At 53.6% G+C, this 22,300-nt stretch overlaps 1 protein-coding gene across 3 annotated transcripts in view; it reads right to left on the bottom strand.

The window, feature by feature from the left end:
* Positions 1 to 1,062: 1,062 nt before the first annotated feature.
* SLC39A11 (solute carrier family 39 member 11) overlaps positions 1,063 to 22,300 on the bottom strand; it is a 370,219-nt gene continuing 348,981 nt past the window's right edge. For all 3 annotated transcript variants that reach the window (XM_042256462.2, XM_027974012.2, XM_027974013.2), the window contains exons 8-10: positions 7,303 to 7,401; positions 4,543 to 4,701; positions 1,063 to 2,706 (exon numbers count right to left, since the gene is read on the bottom strand). In XM_042256462.2, the coding sequence (XP_042112396.1) occupies positions 2,628 to 2,706; positions 4,543 to 4,701; positions 7,303 to 7,401 (337 nt within the window). In that variant the 3' untranslated portion in view covers positions 1,063 to 2,627. The remainder of the gene's footprint in view (positions 2,707 to 4,542; positions 4,702 to 7,302; positions 7,402 to 22,300) is intronic.

Raw genomic sequence — 22,300 nt, 5'->3', positions numbered from 1 at the left:
TCCCGGCCCAGGGGCTGAACCCAAGTCTCCCGCATTTCAGGCAGATTCTTTACTGTCTGAGCCAGCAGGGCAGCCCGAATTGATTAAATCTTAATTATGCTCAATTGACTCACAGGGCTTTTCGGGTCTACTGTAGCCTTCTACTTTTCTATTCATCCTATTAATTTTTGAGAGTTTGATATTGAAACTCCAACTAAAAATCTTAACTTAATCCACTTAGAAAATATTTGAAATATACAGCAGAACGGTATGTAACTTTGTTCTTATTTTTCAACTCTCCTATAAATGTTATCATAAATTCATAATTTAAAAAAATTAAAAATCTAAAAAATGGAGGGAAGTGTGTATAGATGTTGAACAGCAAAAGAGTGAGGCTGCAGTACAGTTAATTTTTTTATGCTTTTGGCTCTCCACTCTCTGAACTCATTCCCCAAATTGGAAAATCCATTATTATGGGAGTCTTAGTAAGAGGGCAAGACCTGTTAGTTTATGGACACAGGATCCAAACTCTGCCAGCTGGATGACCCTGCTCTGATCAGAAGTTTGAACGTGAGGCCAGGGCACAAGCAACTGGGGTCAGCTTAGAGTTCCCCATGGAGCTGCTGGGGGATCAAGGGGGGCATCTGAGTAACAGTCCAGGATCAAGGGATCATGGCATCCAAGTCAAGCTGTTTCTAAGATGTGACTGGGTCACACCCCCAGAGCTCTGGGGCCTCCCAGGTGGCATAATCTGCCTGCCAATGCAGGAGACGGGTTTGATCCCTGGGTCGGGAAGATGCTCTGGAGAAGGAAATGGCAACCCACTCCTGAGACCTCTAGTTTTCTTGGATCTAGTCCATTTTCAAGTTTGATTCTTCATAGGCCCTAATTCTTTGCCTAAGTAAACTAGAGTTGGACACTGTTGTCTGCAACCGTGAATCTAGCTAGCCCTTCCCATCTGAGCTCTTTCCTTTGCTTCTCCTGGTGATGGGTAGGGCAGATGCTAGGACTAACTCTAGTTAACTCTCATATCATCCACTGGAAAGAGGCAGCTTTGAGAAGGACTGGACATAGCACAGGTCATCCACATCAATATCCCCTTTATTGGTATTAATCACAGTTATGAGGTCTTGTCCATCAGAAAGAAGTCTGCATTATGTAGAACTCTGTTACAAAGACATAAAAACACCCATATGCCAACCACCAAACCAATGAATCTCCACCAATCAAACTTCTGAACGTGTCTTCAATGTTGATCATCAGTGCTCTGGAAAAAGGTACACAGATCCAGCACAGGGCATTCCAAGAACAGTGTATCCATCCTTAGAAGCGATGAGACATGTCAACCTGGGGTGGGCCTTGATCACACAACGCCTTAACACCTGGCTCTTGGGTTGCCTGCCTTGTCAGCAGAACCCACTCAAGGCCCCCTGTGCGCCTCTGACCAGCAAGAACGGCAGGCCTCAGCTACACTTGAAGTAGATAAGATATGTCAGCCCTGCAGGAGAAGCTGTGTGTACATATTAGGGAGGAGACTGGCTTCAAGTCTCATTCGAATCTCATTCTTTAGGGGTCATTTTGGAATGATGACTTGGCTAAAACTTATTTCAAAGGGGAAATGTAAAAAAGTACCTCTTGTTATTCTACCCTTCTTCCTGTCTCATCCTGAGTTTTCTGACCGAAATCCAGTAAAACAGCTTAGGAGGTCTGGGTGAGGTTACAAGTTACCAAACAGTCAGAGGAGGAGGACCCAGTGCAGATTCCTAGTCTTGTATTCACTTGGACGAGCTTCAGTGACTCCCTCCGTAGGTAAATGAAGGGGTTGAGTTCTAGCAGTTTGCTGGTGTCCCCAAGGCTCCTAGAAAAATGAAGGCTGTAAGCTTATAAAAACACGTCTGGGGGACTTGGAGAACATGGCAGAATGAGCTGCTCTTGGAATCTAGAGAGAGCTCAGGTCTCTGATCAAAGCGCCACCCTGTCCTCGGTTCACAGGGCTCACCGTGCATCCACAGTTGTCCTGATTCCCTTAACTTCGACAGTGCCAATCTCTGCCTTCAGAAAAAGGGAAAAGGAAAGCCCAGCTGATTCTCTTCCCTTCGTCTGAGCCTCCTTCCATGCAGCATCCCCCCTGGGGGAGGAAGAAGAAGGTAAGTTCCTCCCTGGGTTGCTTTGTCCATGATGCTGCAGCTCCAGTCTTGATGGACAGAGGATCGGCGGTAAAGAACAGAAAGGACGGATAAGAGCTGTCCTGGCCTTTCTGAGTCACTAGGCAAAGATGCTTGGGAGACTTCTCTCTTGCTTCTGGAGGTGACCTTGAGGAACTTCCGTTGAGTCTAGCGAGGGCAACTGAAGGTACAAAAGATTTCCCTGATCTGCGTGTCCTTGGTTATCCCATTGAAGAAAGATTCTACATAGTGGCCAGGCAAAAATCTATAGTTCTGAGCCTGCTTGAAATTCCAAATAAAACCACTATCTCCCTCAAAAGAAATCTAAAACGTGTCATATCTTAATCAGAGTCAATCAAGGTAATGAGATGAAAAAGGAGAGGAAGGAAAACGTTTGGATGTGAAGAAAGAGGCTGGTCCTGCCGAAGCCAATGGTGGCTGTCTCCTCGCGCTGCCTTTCCTGGGTTCTGGAGCATCTCAGCACTAGCCCAGACCAACGTCCAACGACATCATCACCACGAAGCCCAGGATGGAGGCCCAGGACGCCAGTTTCCCATTACCACTAGGAGGGAAGGAAAGGCAGAGAGTGAGACCTGGATGCACCAAGGAACAGCGTCCAAGCTGACAGCATCCTTCACAGTGTCCAGTTCCAAGAGAAACACACTACTCCTATTCATAATAATCGCTATTGCTAAGTCGCTTCAGTCGTGTCCGACTCTGTGCGACCCCATAGACGGCAGCCCACCAGGCTCCCCTGTCCCTGGGATTCTCTAGGCAAGAACACTGGAGGGGGTTGCCATTTCCTTTTCCAATGCGTGAAAGTGAAGTCACTCAGTCGTGTCCAACCCTCAGTGACCCCATGGACTACAGCCTTCCAGGCTCCTCCATCCATGGGATTTTCCAGGCAAGAGTACTGGAGTGTTCATAATAATAGTAACAATAATACTATTGACTTGGGATTAACAGATACACACTACTGTATATACAACAGATAAACAGCAAGGACCTACCGTAGAGCATAGGGAACTATATTCAACATCTTGTAACAACCTACAATGAAAAGAATCTGAGGGGCTTCCCCAGAGGTCCAGTGGCTAAGATGCTGTCATCCAAAGCAGGGTGTGCAAGTTCAGTCCTTGGCTGGGGAACTGAGATACCACACAGAACAGGGTACAGCCCAAAATCAAATTAAGTAAAATAAATTTGGTTCAAAAAAAACTTTAAAAAAGAAAAATCCAAAAAAGAATATCTAAATATGTATAAATGAATCACTTTGCTGTACACTTGAAACCAATACAACATTGTAAATTAACTATACTTCAATAAAAAAAAAAAGCACTATTGACAAGCGTGCATGCTAAATTGCTTCAGTTGTGTCTGACTCTTTGTGACCCCATGGACTGAAGCCCGCCAGGCTCCCCTGTCCATGGAATTCTCCAGGCAAGAACACTGGAGCAGGATGCCATGCCCTCCTCCAGGGGATCTTTCACACCCAAGGATTGAACCTGTGTCTTTTATGTCTCCTGCATGGGCAGGCGGGTTCTTTATCACTAATGCCACCTGGGAAACCCCCAATAATGACAAGTAACTTTTATTAGGGCTTACCATGGTGGTTCAGACGGTAAAGAACCTGCTTGCAAAGCAGGAGACCTGAGCTTGATCCCTGGGTCGGGAATATTCCCTGGAGAAGGGCATAGCAACCCACTCCACTATTCTTGCCTAGAGAATTTCAGGGACAGAGGAGCCTGGCAGGCTACAGTCCACGTTGTTGCAAAGAGCTGGACACGACTAAGCGACTAACACTAAGTGCCAGGTAAACTAAATCATGTAAACCCTGAGGATCAACAGATGAGGCCAGTTCTGTTATCATCCCCATTTTCCTGGTGGGAAAATGGAGGTCTGCAGAGGTAACTTCCTCAAGGTCAGCTTGAGGGCTCTGGAATCCATGCTTGAATAGCAAAAAGCGGCAGTGACTTTCTGAAGACATTATGTCACCTGACCTTGTAAACCAGCCTTAAAATCATTCTGCTAGGAAAACCAAAAGGAAATAAAGGCAGAGAGAGAGAGAGAGAGAGAGAGAGAGAGAGAGAGAGAGAGAGAGAGAGAGAGAGAATACAAAACAGTATTCTGCGTATTGGGGGTGGAGGGTGGGGCTTGATATCAGGTCGTCTGACTCTCCACCCACCTGCCTGTTACTCCTCTTTCGGTTTCAATGAACCCAGTCTTCAATGAACCCAGTCGAGGAGAGGGTGTAATGACCTTGGGAAGGGGCCTGAAGAGGTGGAGGTGTAGGAAAGAGGGGCCAATAAAAGCAAAGCAGATGCGGAGGGGGCGGAGGGGGGGGCGCCGGCACCGCTGGGACGGCGACCAGGCCGGGTGGGGGCGGGGCGGCTCTCACCTGATCTGGGCCTCGGGGATGATGTCATCCATAATCACGTAGACCATGGCGCCAGCCGCAAAGGCCAGCGCGTAGGGCAGGATGGGCTCGGCCAGCACCACCGCGAAGGCGCCGAAGACCCCGGCCAGAGGCTCCACCATGCCGCTGAGCTGCCCGTACCTAGGAGAGAACAGATGCGTGCCCTCGCGGAGGCTCGGGCGGACACCCCGCGTACTCCGCGGGCTGCCTCGGCTCTGCAAAAGGTGTGGATCGTCCTCCACGCCAGATCCTGCATCGCTGGGCAAAACCACCTCACGGTGTGTTGTTTCTAATACCACCACCTCTGTCTGCTTTCCCAACTCCCTATTATTACAGTGTCACCGTAGACACCCCCTCCCAGGTTTATTTTAGAGGTTTAAATTTCCCACATTGTCTTCTTAAAATAACAGCCTTATTGAGATAGAATTCTCCTACCGAATGGCGCGCCCACTGAATGTGTACAGTTCAGTGGTTTTCAGTGTATTCACGAGGTTAGGCAACAATTTCCCCACAATCCAATTCCAGATGGTTTTCATTACCCCCCAAAACAAACCTCATACCCACTGGCAGCCGCTCCCTGTTCCTACCCTCAGCCCCTGACCACCCCTATCTACTTTTTGTCTCTAGGGATTTCCCCTCTCTGGATGTTTCCTATAAATGGAGTCAGACAATAGGTGATCCTTTTTACTGGCTTATTTCAAGGCGCATCCCTGTTGTAACAAGTGGCTTCATCCCTTTGATGATTGCATAACGCCCCATTGTATGGACACAGTGCTGTTACACTGCCAGCCAGCCGTTCACCAGCTGAGGGCTACATTGTCCTTTGAAGGCTAGAACGCTGACTAGGGGGAGTGGTGCACACACTCCCCAAGGACTTGGGTTGTGCTTGGTATGTTTGGGGGTTCCGGCCATAATGGCACCCCTTCTGAAGGAGCCACACCCACCGACCCCTGCCCACAAGGTAGACCCACCTGGCCAGGTATACAGTGAGGGCCTCTCCCCACAACACCCCCTCCTTGGATTAAGGTGAGATTTTTTTCCTTTGGAAAACACCCTTTATCTGAGGGTGTCTGGAGGCTGGAATCCCACGAGCTCTATTAAAACAGCAGCCCCCACGAGCCCTAAGCATTCAGTGCCAGGAGATAAACCTGTACCTGAGCCCCATGGCTGAGCCCCACCAGCAAGAGACACCTGTATGGGCTGAACACCAATACAAAAGGTGCTGGGACATCTTTCCCACTGTTCCTTCTGTGGGTATCTGGCTCCGAGCCTCAGCCCCTTCATCTGTAAAATGGGGGTGAGCGACAACCTCTCCTCCCGCCCCTCCCCCAGAAGACAAGCTAGGACTGTGAATTCCCAGCACCCAGTCTCAGCTTGCCCTGACCAGGAACAGATGGAGGGCATGGGGGAGACACCGTCTGCACTGCAGCATCCTCAAAGGAGCCACTGCTTCCTGCTCTGTGCTTGCATGCTTGGAGCACCCTCTGAAGCTCTTGAGTGTGTCCAGTTAAACAGAAACTCAGGGTCTGGACACTGATCGCAGGTGCCCTCTTCCCGCCCCTCTGCAGCCCTGGACCTTCTCCTGTATGAGATGACAGTCACGGCTCTCAGGTGCAGGGAACTGATGTTTGAAAAAAATCTCTAGGGTCATCGTGCTGTCCTTCTCTTAAAAGCTCTGTTCCGTCATCTCCCACGACAGAGGAAGAGTTGATAACGATGGAAATAAAGTGATTGACGTATATGCAAGAACTTGTAAATCATAAGACCCTATAAAATGGAAGCTGTTTTTTAACTGTTGTTAACAGTCCTGTAAAGCTTTCAGCAAACATTCTGGAGTGGCGACTGCTTTAACCAAGAGGCGTCCTGAGGCCTGGGGCCCTGTGAACTGAGAGGCAGAAGAAACAGCAGCCTCGGCACCACCACGTGACAAGCTGATTATCTGACACTCTAGGCCCCCGGCCCCCTCCTCTAAAGCCTGGGGACGCACCTTACAGGTCACTGGAAAGGTAAAAGTTGGAAACAAACTGGAAAGCCCTTTGTTCAGGCACTTAGTTGTGTCTCTTTGTGACCCCATGGACTGTAGCCCACCAGGCTCCTCTGTCCACGGGATTCTCCAGGCAGGAATACTGGACTGGGTTGCCATTTCCTCCTCCGGCGGATCTTCCCGTCCCAGGGATGGAACCTGTGTCTCCTGCATTGGCAGGCGAGTTCTTTCCCACTGAGCCACCTGGGAAGCCCCAGAACGCCCTTTGGGGATTATGAAAACATTAAGTGTGAGCACCACAGGCTTCACCTGCCCAGATGCTGCTGAGAGAACCCTGGTCCTCCCCTTGACGAGGGTCATGACGGGAGCTGGTATGATGACCCCTGGGGACAGACTGCGGTGTGTGAGCCTACCCAGGGCTTGGGATAGGGCCAGTGGACGGCAGAGCTGCCTCGGATCTTCCCACCAGCAGGGGGAGAAAACCCCACCCTGAATGGGTGTGGCTGTCCCTGGAGGGCTTTTGAAAATAGGAAACTCAGGTCGGTCACTGGGGCTGACTGTCAAGGGCTGAGCCTTGGGGGTGCAGGATGCAGTGTTTCCGGAAACTCCAGGTTCACTTCCGGGCCAGAAGAGGTTAAGCTCCAGGCTCACTTCCGGGCTGGAAGAGCTTGCTCTTGAGAGAAGCCGGCCGCAGGACTGCCATGAGCTCGACCGAAGACTGGGCCCTGGCCCCTGACGCCGGCGTCTGCAGCACTTACCAGAAGGCTCTCCAGGTGGAGAATCCAGCCCCTCGCAAGGGCAGGCTGACGGCGAGGCCCTCCGGGAAGTTCTGGATCCCAATTCCAAGGGCTAAATTCCTGAAAGACCAAGGAGGTGCGTGAAGGGCGGACGTCCAGAGCGGAGCACCCAGGCGGACGGGGGCCCCTGGCCTCTAAGCAACGCCCTCCTGTGGCGTCAGAGGTGCGGGTGGATCCCTGTGACGGGTGAAGGACGGGGAAAGGTTAGACCGTGAGGAGGAGGGGTCGAGGATCCTGCCCCTTCACACCGTCCCGGGTCCCTGGAGATGCTCCGTGTTGACGGACTTTACAGCACAGCTCGGGGCACGCTGGCTGGGAGGCAGGAGAACCCGGGTTCGCCACTTACCACACAACTCTGCACAAACCACCTCACTTCCACACCTCAGACCCTCATATGGAACATGGAAGGGGTCACGTGGGTTAACGACATCCATCCACCATTGCAAGGCTGTCGCACCCAGTGACCTGATTCCGTGCCTCTATGGGGTGGTCCCTTCCATTACGGCCTGAAGATGGACAGGTCACATTTCTGTCGAGAAGCAACTTAGAAACGGGATGAGGAGGTTTGGACGCAGACTGTGATGGGCACACAGATGAGAGGCTGCGCTGGGCTTCCCCTGCTAACACTGCACTCCTGGGGGCTCTGGGGAGTTCACCGCGACCCTCTGCCCTCCTGCCTGGGCTCTGTGAATTGGTCATTTGGTCGCAGCCAAGCCCGGAGAGTCTGTTTTGCACCCAGACCAGGCATTGGAGTGGAAGGGAGGGAGAAACAGAAAGAGACAGGACAAAGGTACTCGGTGATCCTCGGGGAAACCCCCAGGCACCCACACACACCACGAGCCCTCATTCCACAGGCAGCAAACTAGCGCAGTGAGGCTGAACATCCACTGGCAGAGGATGGAACGGCACAACAGGAGGGAACCCGGGTCCGGCTGAATGCACCGGGAAGGCAGTCTGAGGGGGTCTCCCCAGAGGAGACTCTGCCCCAGCTGGACAGGTCCGCAGGGCAGCCCTTCCACCAGGGCTCATCTGATCACTGGAGGTCTCCAGGGTTTGAGATGTGGCTGCCACTTGGCAAGCAGTGCTGGAACGTGGCCCGAGGGAGTCGTGGATGGACTGGATGAAAAAGGGAAACTCCACTGTCCCTTGGGTTTCTGGTCAGTTGGCTCACGTCTGTCTGCCTTGCTGCCAGTGGGGGTCTGGCATCAGCTCTGGACAGTGGCTAGGGAGTGCCTTCAACCAGCAGCCGGCTGCACCCTGTCTCCTTGCCCACTCAGCCACCCAGGTGGTGCAGCGGTGAAGGACCTGCTGGCTGATGCAGGAGACACAGGAGACGCGGGTTCGATCCCTGGGTTGGGAAGATCCCCCAGAGAAGGAAATGCCAATGCCCTCCAGTTTCCTTGCCTGGAAAATTCCATGGACAGAGGAACCTGGCAGACTACAGTTTATGGGGTTGGACATGACTGAACGACTGAGCACGCACATGCGTATAACAATGAGGAAGGTCAAGGTGCCTTCCTCCTTTCAATGAGGAAGGTCAAGGTGCCTGTCCAGGTCTTACACCCCTTGTCTGAGGGCACTCTGTGGCTGGCTCGCGGTCCCAGGCCATCACCTGTCCCCCTCGTCCACAGGCAGGCACAGGACTCACCCCAGACCTAGCCAGGGAGGGAGTGGCCGCCCCATGTCGCCAGTGAGTCAGATGCGGGGCTCCATCTGTTCAAAGTCCTCCCCATGACTTGGGACTGACTGCAGCCAGCAGTCAGGCGGGCAGGCTGTGGAACCTCCTCCTCTACACCCTGCCTGGGAGCCACCATCCTGATAAGCGGCACAGAAACCCCATTCTTCTACGCCTGGCCAGCCGTGTTCCCGGGGCCCTGCCCTGTCTCCGGCATGGGGCTGCCAGCCCAACCAGGTACCGCACCCTTGGGATCCTGCTAGCACTGTGGAATCATTGCTGAGTGCAGCTGGGCTCCTTCAGCCACAGCAAGGGCTGGACCACAACAGCTCTGCCTTCCCCACCTTTGTATCCATCCCTTAACCTGGCCGGCCTCTGCACACACACACTGGGGCGTCAGGTTCCCGTGGACGCTGTGTCCTGGGCGTCTGTGGGGGTGACCCAATGGAAAGGCTTAGTCCCCTCCACACACTCTCTTCTGCTTCTCCACTTGCATCAGTTCAGGAATTAACCGCCCCCACCCCCACACCAGGGGGAGATTCTGAAAAATGATGGGGTCAGGCGCTGGGACTGTGGACTTGAGGAATGTGCTAACTGTTGAGAGCCACTGACCTCAGAAGTCATCAAAAGGGAAGCTGATGGCGAGGACGGTGGCCTCACCCACCTCCATCTCAGGAGCCCCTGCCCTGAGCCGAGGACACCAGGGGCCACTTGCAACTGCGTCCAATGGCCTGCAGACTGGGGTGGGTGCCGGAGGGGATCCTGGGAAACAGCAGGAGCATCACAGGGGAGAGTCAATGAGGACAGAGGAAGCATCAACAAAAACGATGGGCGGCTTCCCTGGGGCTCAGTGGTGAAGAGCCCGCCTGCCAATGCCAGGGACATTGGTCCGATCTCCCGTCAGGGAACATCCCACATGCTGTAGGACAGCTAAGCCCATGCGCGGCACCTGCTGAGCCCGTGCACCCTAGATACTGTGCTCTGCAACAAGAGAGTGTTAGTGATCAGTTGTGTTCAACTCTTTGCAGTCCCTGGACTGTAGCCCACCAGGCTCCTCTGTCCATGGGATTCTCCATGCAAGAGTGCTGGAGCGGGTTGCCATTTCCTCCTCCAGGGGATCTACCTGACCCAGGGATCGAACCTGTGTCTCCTGCATTGCAAGCGGCTTCTTTACCATCTGAGCCACCAGGGAAGCAACAAGAGAAGCAGCAAGAGAAGCCAGCGTGATAAGACCCTGCACCACCGCTAGAGAAAAGGCGGCATAGCAGTGCAGACCCAACACAGGCAAAGATAAAAGTGACAGAGGGTCATGGGCACCGTGTGTCCAGGTGCGAAGGAGCAGCCAGGAAGCCGGGGCTCAGGGAGTCAGGGCTCCTGCCGCAGAGCTGACTTAGGAGTGGCGGGGACAGGACACTGTGAAAGTGTCCGCAGCCCGGTGATCTTCCTGACCTTGCACGAATTCCTTCTCCAGCTCGCGCTCCTCACCCTTCCAGATTCTGTGACCTCCAGGTCAGAGCCAAGGCTGGAGATAGCGGTTGGCAGCCAGTGGGGATCTGCTTTTCAGAAGTGACTCCAGAATCCAGCACTGGGCTCCAGCCACGTGCAAGAGCTCACCCACACATGGAACAGGGAGGTGTCAGGAAGGGCCCCGCATCTTCCAGGAGTTTACAGTCTAATGGAGGATGAAGAGACCCGCTTACAAATGACTCCAGGACAGCAGCTGGCCAAAGACCAGGAGAGAAGTAGAAAGCCCACGGAGAGAGATGATTCTGGACGAGAAAGGGATTCTGGGACTCCTTCCTGGAGAAGGTGACATTCAAGGTGGACTTTGAAGGATGAGGAGCCTTTCAGTAGCTAGAGAGAGATGAGAGGTGCTTTTCCATCAGGAAGAATGGACAGTGTAAGCAACGGTGTGAGATTTTAGGGCGGGGCAGTGCAGGCCTACTGTCTGTGCCGCTGCTGCTAAGTCGCTTCAGTCCGACTCTGTGCGATCCCATAGATGGCAGCCCCCCAGGCTCCCCCATCCCTAGGATTCTCCAGGCAAGAGCACTGGAGTGGGTTGCTATTTCCTTCTCCAGTGCTTGAAAGAAAAAGTGAAAGTGAAGTCGCTCAGTCATGTCTGACTCTTAGCGACCTCATGGACTGCAGCCTACCAGGCTCCTCCGTCCGTGGGATTTTCTAGGCGAGAGCACTGGAGTGGGGTGCCCCCACCCCAACTTAAAGCCACAGGTCACAAAGAAGAGCAGAAAATGTTCTGGAGTCAAGGCCCATCTCTCCTTCGCATCATCTTCTAAGACTCCTCCCTGTGTAACTAAGCTTGCTGGCTTTCCAGGACAAATGCCTCAGCTCTGCCCCAGGGGTCTCCCCAGGGGCCAAGCCTGAGGTTCCATCCCAGGGTCTCCACCCACCTCTGGAGGCCGACCCCTGTGCTGAATGAAAGGGTTCCCTTAAAATCCATGCCTTAGCCATCTCCACTGAACCTTTCACTTAAGAACGTTCCCTGGTGGTCCTTTGGTTAAGACTCTGAGTGCTTCCACTGCAGAGGGCGCCAGTTTGACCCCCGGTCAGGGAACTAAAATCCTGCTTGCCATGTGGCCATAAAAACAAAAGCGTCTGGCCTTGAGCTTGGGGAAAGCTCTCGGCAAGTGTCAGCAGCAACACAGACCCCATCGCAACAACCTGCGGCTGAAACCGGCTTGTCTGTCATTACCACGCCCGTTGGAGGGAGACTAAGGTCCTCCAGCTAGAATAAAACCGACGACAATCATCTCTGCCCATTTATGGTGTGTTACTAAATGTCGGGTGTGGTTGGAAGCGTTTTTCGTGTAGTGACACGCTCCGTACTCGCAACTACCTCCTAAGTGTTTCCTACCATCATCACCCCGTTTCACAGATGGGGAAACTGATGCACAAGGGGGTCAGGTGACATGTCCCCAGGGTGACCCAGCTGGGAAGTGACAGAGGGGACCCGCAACCACTGCTCCACATGCCTCGCGTCTTCGGGCCTCAGGCAGACCCGTCAGAGCATCCTGGAGAGAGACGGTTATCTGGGCTCCAGGCCCCAGCAGAGGAGGAGGTGCTGCCTCGTGCCTCCTGGACCAGTGAGCTGAGGCTCTGGCTCGCTCTGGCAGTCAGGGAGCGAAGGCCTGATGGGGGTGATGTTAACCAGAGATCTCCAGGGAGGGCGGTCAGAACATCCCCCCTATGGCTGGCTTCTCCTCGACCTGCCGCTCTGGACACTGGGGACCAGTGCCTTGCTGTGAGCGCCCATCTGGGGCACTGCAGGACACCCAATGGCAGCCCTGGCCTCTACTCACCAGATGCCAACGGCCTCCAGTTGGGACAACCAGGAACGTCTGCAGAGGCTGCAAAACATCCCCTGTTGAGAACCACGGACCAGAGTGAGCAAGCTTAGGTGAACCTGCTTTCTCCACAAACACCTGAACGCCTGAAACTGCCAGACGGAACACGAACACCGCCTGACCGCATGCATCATGTTTGAGATTTGCCAGGCTCAGTGGAGTGGACTCTTCTAGGAACGTTAGCTGCAGCAAGACAGATCCCTAGGATTCAAGGTAAAAGCAACGGCTGAAAACCACCGGGGCCCTGATTCCTTCTTCCAAAGGCAGTAACTTCAGAACCGCAGCGCTGCATGATTCTGGGGGCACACTGTGTTATCAGTGAACAGCGCCCCCTGGAGTTGTGCAGCGGGATGCTCCTGCCTGAACCCCAGCACAGACTGTGCTCAGCCTAGGGGTTACTTTGGCTTCCCTGGTGGCTCGGTGGTCAAGAATCCACCTGCCAGTGCAGGAGACATGGGTTTGATCCCTGGGTGGGGAGTATCCCCTGGAGAAGGAAACGGCAATCCGCTCCAGTACTCTTGCCTGGAGAATCCCAAGGAGGGAGGTGCCTGGTGGGCTGCAGTCCATGGGGTCACAAAGAGTCAGACACAACTTAGTGACTGAACAACAAAGAGGTTATTTCTGGGGTTGCAGGCGAGGCCTCCTGGGGAAATGGTGGAGAGAGTCACGGGTTTCTCTGAAAGTTGGCAAGTGCGCCTCCTTACAGCCCGCAGACCGGCTCTTCAGGCTATGTTCTCTGGCCGGCTGATTATGAAAGGAGCCCGGCATATTCCTGACAAGCCCTGCTTCACCTCGGCTTTCAGATCCTCCCAGGAGTGATGAGCGTGTGTGTTCTTGTGTGGCAGGCCCTTACATACGGTGGTGATTGTTATCATCCTGCTGTGAAAGGCCTGATTGTTCAGGCTCGGCGGTGACATCACCGGCTTCCCACTCGGGCTGCTTGTCGAGGTGTTTGATGAGCCTGCAGGTGGGAAGGGGCTGGGTGCTCCCCGCAGGGCTGCCCGGCCCTACCTGCTCAGTGGAGCTGGCTTAGCACGCAAGGGATCTTCCCCCACCCCTTCTTTCTCTCCTGGGAGGCTTACTGCCACGGGCTGGAGCGATGAGATGACCCATCAGTTCCCTTCAAGTCGGCTGCCCTCCCTGAAGAGGGCTGGGAGGAGCCCCAGGAAGTCAAGCCACAAGGCAGGGTGGTGTCAGCGGGTGGTTGAGGCTACCTCTGCACACCTCTCCTTGTCAGAAGACAGAGGCACCTACAGCTGGCTAGGTGAGCTCTACTCCCCGAGAGATGCCTCGGGGACCTTGACCAGCTAAGTCTCCCAGCAAGTCAAGCGTACGCACAGGACCAGCATGATGCTGGCTTGCTGTTGTTGTTTAGTTGCCAAATTGCATCCGACTCTTTTGTGACCCCCAGGCTCCTCTGTCCATGGCATTTTCCAGGCAAGGATACTCGAGTGGGTTGCCATTTCCTTCTCCAGGGGATCTTCCTGACCCAGGGATCGAACCCACATCTCTTGCTTGGCAGGTGGATTCTTTACAGCTGAGCCACCAGGGAAGCCCCAAAATTCATGTGGCTCACTTTGTCACAGGGGTCTGGTGTCTCTGAGATGTGCCTGCCTGTACAGAAACTGAACGCTTCCATGAAGCCAGGTTCAACGTTTTAGAGGCGGGCTTGGGACTAAAAACATTTTGGGTTTTTTTTCAGCACACAAAATACCACTGCAAACCGCTCTAACCTTTTACAGCATTTTGGCACCTTCTTCTAAAGGACTTCTTTTTTAAAGTGCCTTTATAAGCATCTATGATTTCTTTCACTCAGGAGGTATAAGTTCATTTTCTGTCCTGTAGATGTAGGAACCAAGGCCCAGAAAGGGTGAGGGAGAAACCTGAGAACACAGCCAGGGTCCCGCAGCTGCGGAGCCGGCGCTGGATCCCAGGCCCTGTCCCCCCACCCCCATCTCTCGGGAGATGCAGGAAACGTGGCCAGTGACCCGGGGGACCCCCACCATCTCACCCTGGTGAACAGGCTCAGCATCCTGACTGGGCTCCCTGCATGTCCCGCGCCCCCAGAGCCCGTTCTCGGCACATCCACCGTGTCCACCTGCCATGCTTCTCTGCTCAGAGCATCCCTCGGAGGCAGAGTCCAGGTCCAGTCCAGTCGTGGGTCCGAGACCCACGAGCCCCTGCCCTCCCTCCCGCTCCAGCCTCCTCGTCCACGGCTCCTCACCCGGCTCCTTCCCCTCCAGCATCCCGCCTCCTTTCTCATCCTCAAATGTGCGGGGCTACTCCCGCCTCAGGGCATTTCTACTGGAACCTTCTTTCTCAGGCTCATTTCTTCACCTTTTTTAAAGACTGAGCCAGAAACTTCCCTGGCCATGGCTTTATTATGTCTTTTTCTCTTGTGTACTCGTTCTCATCAACTAGCTTCAGGTGCCAGGACTGATTCCAAACAATGGTTGTAGGAGACAGCCGGAGACCACTTGGTCCCGCTCCCTTTTGATCTGTCCTTTCTACTTAAAAAAACAAAAAATGCTGGGGATACTCCCATGTCCCTTTAACGCTGGTTTTTTTTTTTTTTTTGGACAGCAACTCCCACCTTTTATATAATCTACTTATTTTTTATGTCAATTATTCATCTGTTACCTCCCAAAGCTCCAATACTTTGACCACCTGATGTGAAGAGCAGACACTTTGGAAAAGACCCTGATGATGGGGGTCGACAGAGGAAGAGATGGTTGGATGGCATCACCGACTCAATGGATATCAGTTTGAGCAAGCTCCGGGAGAGAGTGAAGGACAGGGAAGCCCGGTGTGCTACAGTCCATGGGATCACAGAGAGTTGGACATGACTGAGTCCGACTCAGTTGTTCATGACTGAACAACATCTGACCTGGCATCAGAACAAGCTGAGAATCCTTGTCTGCCTCCAAGAACCTAGAAGAGTGCCAGGCGCACACTGATGAGGCAGACCTGTGCACAGACGCGGGCCCAGGAGTTCTAGCAAAACCTGAGGTCTGGTCGGCTCCCAGCTGCAGGCAGTCAGCAGCCAGCATGTCACGACTCCCTGGCCCCGATGTCTTCAGCTGTACAATAAGGAGGTTACCCGGGTGCCCCCAGGAGCTCTTTCCCAGAGCCCCGAGCTTTGTGACTCCCACACAATGATGGCATTGTGGGTTGTCCGGATTTCGGGGGCTGCGGAGACAGGCCCCCGCCTTGGCCAAAGCTCACTTTTCTGTTGGCACATATCTGGAAAGCTCCAACCCCACACCATAGCGTTGCGCACATCTGGACAGCATAAGCCGATCACCCTGAGAGGAAACTCCAAAAGGGCGGCTCAGCTAAAGCTGCAGCGCAGACCAAACGAGAGAGAGAGAGAGAGAGAGAGAGAGAGAGAGAGAGAGAGGCTGAAAGGCTCCTTTCTTTTCCAGCCGCACAACAATCTCCTGGGCATGATCTTTGGAGCTGAATGCTCTGTGGCTGAATAACAGACACTCTCAGTAGCCTTCACGGGCAGCCGCTGTCCCAAGGCCCTCTCCACCTGGCTCCTGGCCAGTGTGAAACTTAAAGAGCAGGGATTTTACCTCCCAAGTCCCTTGTTTAGACTGAGCTGTACCTTCACTTATCCTTGGGGCACGTGGACCAGGTTCAAAGCTGAATGCCACCTGCTCCTCCTCCCCCTTCAGGAAGCATGATTGAACCTCGCGCCTAGTGCAAACTGAACAGGGAGCTTTGAGCTCTAGCGGGAAACTGCTGGTTGTCTGCATGGAGTGAGAACGTGTGTGTCCCTTGGTCCCTCCATCCCTCTGTGTCCAGGAAGAGATTCAGTTCAGTTCAGTCGCTCAGTCGTGTCCTACTCTTTGAGGCCCGATGAACCACAGCATGCCAGGCCTCCCTGTCCATCACCAACTCCCAGAGTCCACTCAAAGTCATGTCCGTTGAGTCGGTGACGCCATCTAACCATCTCATCCTCTGTCGTCCCCTTCTCCTCCTGCCTTCAATCCTTTCCAACATCTGGGTCTTTTCAAATGAGTCAGCTCTTCACATCAGGTGGCCAAAATATTGGAGTTTCAGCTTCAACATCAGACACTCAGGACTGATCTCCTTTAGGATGGACTGGTTGGATCTCCTTGCAGTCCAAGGGACTCTCAAGAGTCTTCTCCAACACCACAGTTCAAAAACATCATTTTTTCTGTGCTCAGCTCTCTTTATAGTCCAACTCTCACATCCATACATGACCACTGGAAAAACCTTGGTCTTGACTAGATGGACCTTTGTTTACAAAGTAATGTCTCTGCTTTTTAATATGCTGTCTAGGTTGGTCTATGAATACATAGTCAGTCCAACATCCAGCCTGGGCTTCCTGAACCCAGGGAGGGTTGATATTCCTCTGCAAATGAAAGGAGTTTCGAGGGGCTTGGAGCTTCCTGCTAGCTCTTCAGCCGGCAGAGATGAGCTGTGCAGGGAGGGGATGGGCAGGCAGGGGAAAGTTGGCTGTACACATTTGTTAGCTTCAGGGCCAGTGAGGTCAAGGGCTTGATGGCCAGGACAACCTGGGACATGGGAAGACTCAGGTTGGCAACAGGGAGCCTCTGGGCCAGTGTCCTGGGACCAGGAGGAGATGGCCGCAGACCTGTGGCCTCTAGGGGTGGCTTCTTCACTCTTCGCCGTGTTTCCAGAGTCCGTCCACGTTATACCGTGTGCCAGTGCTTCATCCCTTTTCATGGCTAAGTCAGCATCCTATTGCGTGGATCCACCCCATTCTGTGCGTCCGTTTATCCACAGATGGAGATGTGGACGGCTTCTGCTTTTCAGCCATTGTGAACAGCGCTGGGTGTACAAGTTTTCGTGGGGACGCCTGTCTTGGTCATTTGGGGCAGAAAACAGGAGTGGAATTGCCAAGCCACGTGTTCAAGATTTGGTGCTTCCCTGGGGACAGCTGGGGGCTGTGACGTAACATGATTAGAAGGGTGACTCTGAGCCTTCACGATGCTGCTGTGGGTAGAGGAGCGGAGGGAGGCAGGAGTGGGGCATGCTGGGTCAGGAGAGGTCAGACGAGGGCGGCGGGGGAGGAGAGGAGCCACGGGGCCCGTCCTCCTCGCTCTGCCGTCCCCTGTTGCTCGTCCATCGCCGCTGTGGACCCTCCGCCTCCAGTGAGACAGAACCATTTTCCCCCGAAGCTGAAACGGAGCAGGATGCTGTGGTCCTCGCCCCCCATGTCCCCCACCTGCCTTCTGTCTGTGGACAAACTTTAGCCAAAGAAGCTTAATCTCAGAAGCGACAACGTGCAGAAATAAAGGAAAACAGTCAAATCAAATCAAACAAGACTAAATAATAATAATAATATAGTCAATGAGTTAGTTAGTTAGTGCCTTCTCAAGGACTGTAGATAATATTCTAAGCCATATTTTTGGAATATGAGTTGTCTTATAGATACTGAAGCCCCACCACCAGGTGGAAGAAGTTAACTACATGGTGACCGGACTAGCTACAATGTAAGCTGCCAAATCCCAAGAACTGGCCTCAAGGAAACGGAACAAACCGACTCTAAAACCGGCCCTGAAGATTACAACTGTACCTAAAACAATCAAGATGAGGCTGGTCAGACCACGGAGGGCCGATTTCAAAGTGGCCGTCGGAGCTGCCTGTGGTGTTTCTGCATGAGGCCCCTCCCTCTGTCTATAAAATTTTCTGCTCCCTGATTGTTGATTGTCAGCGTGGGGAGGGAGGTGGAGTCAGCCTTTGGGCAGGTGTCCACAACCACCCCCACCCCGCAGCATCCAAACTGAAGCAAACTTTCCTTTCTACCAACTCTGCTTCTTTAATGGCGTTTAAACTGCAAGTAGCCAGACCCCACTCTTGGCTACAAGACTACAGAAGGGCCAATAGGAGAGCCTAGTGTAGGCACGACAGGTGTGTCAAGCTGATTTTGAACTTCTTCCTAACTGGACTCTAAGAAACTCACTGGCTTCCCCAAAGTTTTACACAATGCTTTTTTTGTTTCTTTGTTTTTTGGCTATGTCCTGTGGCTCGCAGGATCTCAGTTCCCCAGCCACGGGCGGAACCCGGGTCACAGCAGTGAAAGCGCCGAGTCTAACCACTGGACCAGCAGGGAACTCTCTACGCAGTGTTTTTTTAAAGCCAAGGGTCCCCATTACTATGTCTGGGGAAACCTCCATGCCCAGAACATTACCCGTAACTTGGCCACGAGGCGATTTCCACCCTGAGGAAGCTGTTTATTCAGTGGAGTCTCAGCTATCTCCTTATCAGCCCTCTTATTCATATAACTGCTTGACTTATGAGTCATCTCCAGCGCATGGTGAAAGTTCAAATCCGAACAAGGTAAGACCTATAGCGTTACCTTGAGGCACTTGTTTCTTTAAGGCAAGAGCAGAAAGTCGGCGACACAAGACAGAATGAACACGGTCCACTGGCACCCAGTCACTCCAGGGGGACCAGCCTCTGAGAGGAGACCTCTTGCCTGGAGTCTTTACAAGGGTTGTTTCCTTTCCTGCTCTGGAGCCCAGGACGGTGCAGGCACCAGACCCTCAGACGGAACCATGCCACGTGGCCAACTATCTTCTCGAGAAGGTGCTGCTTCCCGCAAAACCTTAGGGGCAGGGACTCCCTCCTCCTTGCCACGCTCCCCCCAGCAACTGTGGTTGGCAGAAGACCCATCGGCTCTTTCCAGGTAGCTAGCTCTCCGTAGGTCCTGGGTGGGAGGACAGAGGGACGGGCGGCTGGATGGATCGAGCAGACACTCCTGAGACTTCCCTGGTGGTCCAGTGGTGAGGAATCCGCCTGCCAATGTGGGGGACTCGGGTTCGATCCCTGGTCCAGGAACTAACGCCCCGCATGCCAAGGGGCAACTGAGCCTGTGATATGCAACTGAGGAGCCCGCATGCTGCAGCTCCTGAAGCCTGCCTGCACTCGAGCCTGGGCTCTGCAGCAGGAGAAGTCACAGCAACGAGAAGCCCGTACACCGCGACGAGAGGGCAGCCCCCTGCTCACCACAACTGGAGAAAGCCCGAGCGCAGCAGCAAAGACCCGGTGCAGCCAGAAACAAGTAAATATACAATAATAAGAAAGAGGACAGACACTCCGAAGGAAGAGAGGCGAGAGCTATCGACCCAGTGCAGCCAGGAATAAGTGAATAACACTAACGAAGAGGACAGACACTCTGACAGAAGAGAGGCGAGAGCTATCCAGTGCCGTGATGGCTCTGGGTTTGCTCCTGCATTTCCTCGAGGCTGATGCGATGTGACGTGATGTGGAGGGCAGAACTGGGTCAGCAGAGGGTATCACACCTCGAGCTTGGCCTATAAAAGCTCCTACCAAGAAGCAAAGGGGTGACCCAGTAGAAAACCTCATTTACAAACACGGAGCCAGGAAACCAAAGCACGGTCATCAGGGAGCCCATAGTTTCAGTGACACCAATTGCTTCGATCTCCCTGGGGAGGACCGAGCCCCAGGTTCCCTCTCTGAGGTCTGGCAGCTTGGGGGCCCTTCTCCAGGCTCAAGGCAAGGGAATTGTCTTGCCTTTTCAACCCTACACACCAGACCGCAGCTGGCAGAGGGGCCTTTTAAGTCCCGGGGTCGTGCTATCCAAGAGCTTAAGACAGTTTCCCAATCAAGCTTTCAAGGGTAAATATTTGCCGTGACTCACAAGAAAGGTTTCTCTGCTCTTGCCTTGGCCCCTGAGGAGCCATGGGGTTAATTTCTGTTAACGGCTTGGGATTATCCACAGGCTACAACAGAAACTGGGTTCGCCAGGCTCCCTGGACGGCTCATGAGTCAGAGGCTGGTCTCCTGGACTCACTCGGTCTGGGGAAGCCTCTGGGGTCCCCGCAGCTGAGGTCACCAGGACGTTCACGGCACCACTTCCTGGAGCAATTGATGATGCAGGCGTCTGGCTCGTGGGCCGGACGGACAATTTACGAGCGAAGTAACACATCATAAGAGGGGGCCAGGAAACGCTAAGAAGCCAGCCAGGCAGGACAGAGGACCATTCTCTCCAACCAGGGAGGCCGATGCAGCCGCGTGCTGGGTTGGGGCAAAGCGGCACAGCCCGTCCTGACAACAGTGGCCGAGGATGACTCGGGCTGCTCCTCCACACCCTCGAGGCTGCCGTCAGCCTGGGCTTCTGCAGTCTGCGTCCCCTGTGGCTTGGCTTTTTCAGCACACGGATGGTCCCAGGCCATTGAGGGTTCTGGGGATACATCAGGCTCACGCATGACAGCCACGTCACCCTGTGGCCTCTGACTCCAGCTGACCCAACTGAGGATGGGCCCAGTGCTGAGCGGGAAAAGGACCTTTCATGAATCTTCGCTGAGCAGATGATTCATTTTTTAATAGTTTAGTTAGCCACTGAGTTCTTTTTGGCTGTGCTGGGTTTTCACTGCCGTGCAGGCTTTTCTCTAGTTGCAGTGTGCCTGAGGTGGAATCAGGCTGTGGAAAGCTGGGGGTCACTGAAGCCACCAGAAGCTGGAGGGAAGCCGGAAGGATGCTCCCCGGGAGGGCTCAGAGGGAGGGCGGCCTTGCCAGCACCTTGCCCCCAACTTCCGGCCTCCAGAACCGTGAGGGGATCCACCTCGGTTGCCTTAAGCCCCCCGGTTTGCGATAATTAGTTAGGGCGGCCTCGGGAACTAATCCAGGGGTAGGGGGGCATCCGTAACACCTGGATGCCAGGTGGGGTGAAGCAGACCCAGGTGTGGGGCAGAGCGCCTGCCAGGAGACAGATAATCATTAAGTGAAGAGAAAAGCATATATAATTATCGCTTGCGAAGGGCTCAGCAGGAAGCAGGCTGCTGGCGGGATCAAGAGGAAATGGGGGCAGGCGGGGTGGGGGGCGGCTGGGAGGCTGCGGCTGAGGGCCCGGGGTGGGAAGGAGCCGTTGAGCTGAGGTCTGCACTGCGGTCCTCACCCCATCCTGACTCGCCTCTGCCCCGAGTTGCTTCTCCCTTCAACCTTCCCCCATTCTCCCCCTCCACCGAGGACGGGTAATCCTTCTAAAGCACAATCCCAGTCGCCATCTCAGAGGTGCCTGCCAGGACAGCTGCGGGGTGCAAGGTGGCAGATATGAGTTCTCCACCCACAGACCACAGACGAGGGGCTGGGGGGTTAAGTGACACCTGCACGTTTAAACTGAGTCCAGACTCCAAACCCTGTTTTCTCTTTCCCTTAGAGGGCTGCGTGGACACCTGCTCACCATGCTCACTTTATTCCAAAACCTGCAGGGCTGGTCCACCACCGAACAAAGAAAAACGTTCTCCGGGGGAAGGATGAATTAGGAGGCTGGGATTAACACACACACACACACACACTGCTATATATAAAACAGATAACCAGCAAGAATCCACTGCATAGTACAGGGAACTACAGTCAATATTTTGTAATAACCTATAAGGGAAAAGAATATATGTCTATACACACCCACATATATAAACGAACACAATATTGTTAAATCAACTATACTACAATAAAGAAAAACACCAAACCCTTCTGCTCCTCAATGGAACACTCAGTGCCCCTAGCTCTCATTTCTGTATAAATCTCCTAATTCACTGCCAGACCCCATCAGGAGCCTTCCAACTTACCCACAGAGAAGACCTACTCACTCTCTTTAGCGCCTTCATGAACCTATACTTATTATACATAAACATCATTATAGATAGTATGTGCGCATGCTAAGTCGCCTCAGTCGTATCCGACTCTTTGTGACCCAGGGACTGAAGCCCGCCAGACTCCTCTGTCCATGGGATTCTCCAGGCAAGAATACCAGAGTGGGTTGCCATACCTCCTCCAGGAATCTTCCCGACCCAGGGACTGAACCTCAGTCCCTTTCATTTCCTGCTAGCGCCCGTGGGGGAAGGCCCCCTACAGACCCTTGCGTTACATTATCATTGCCCACATTTTTGAGCCCTGCTGT

This window comes from Ovis aries, chromosome 11 (assembly GCF_016772045.2).
Source record: "Ovis aries strain OAR_USU_Benz2616 breed Rambouillet chromosome 11, ARS-UI_Ramb_v3.0, whole genome shotgun sequence".
Classification (NCBI taxonomy): domain Eukaryota; kingdom Metazoa; phylum Chordata; class Mammalia; order Artiodactyla; family Bovidae; genus Ovis; species Ovis aries.
The sequence above is the reverse complement of the archived record's forward strand: the minus strand, read 5'-3'. Positions and strand labels throughout refer to the sequence as shown.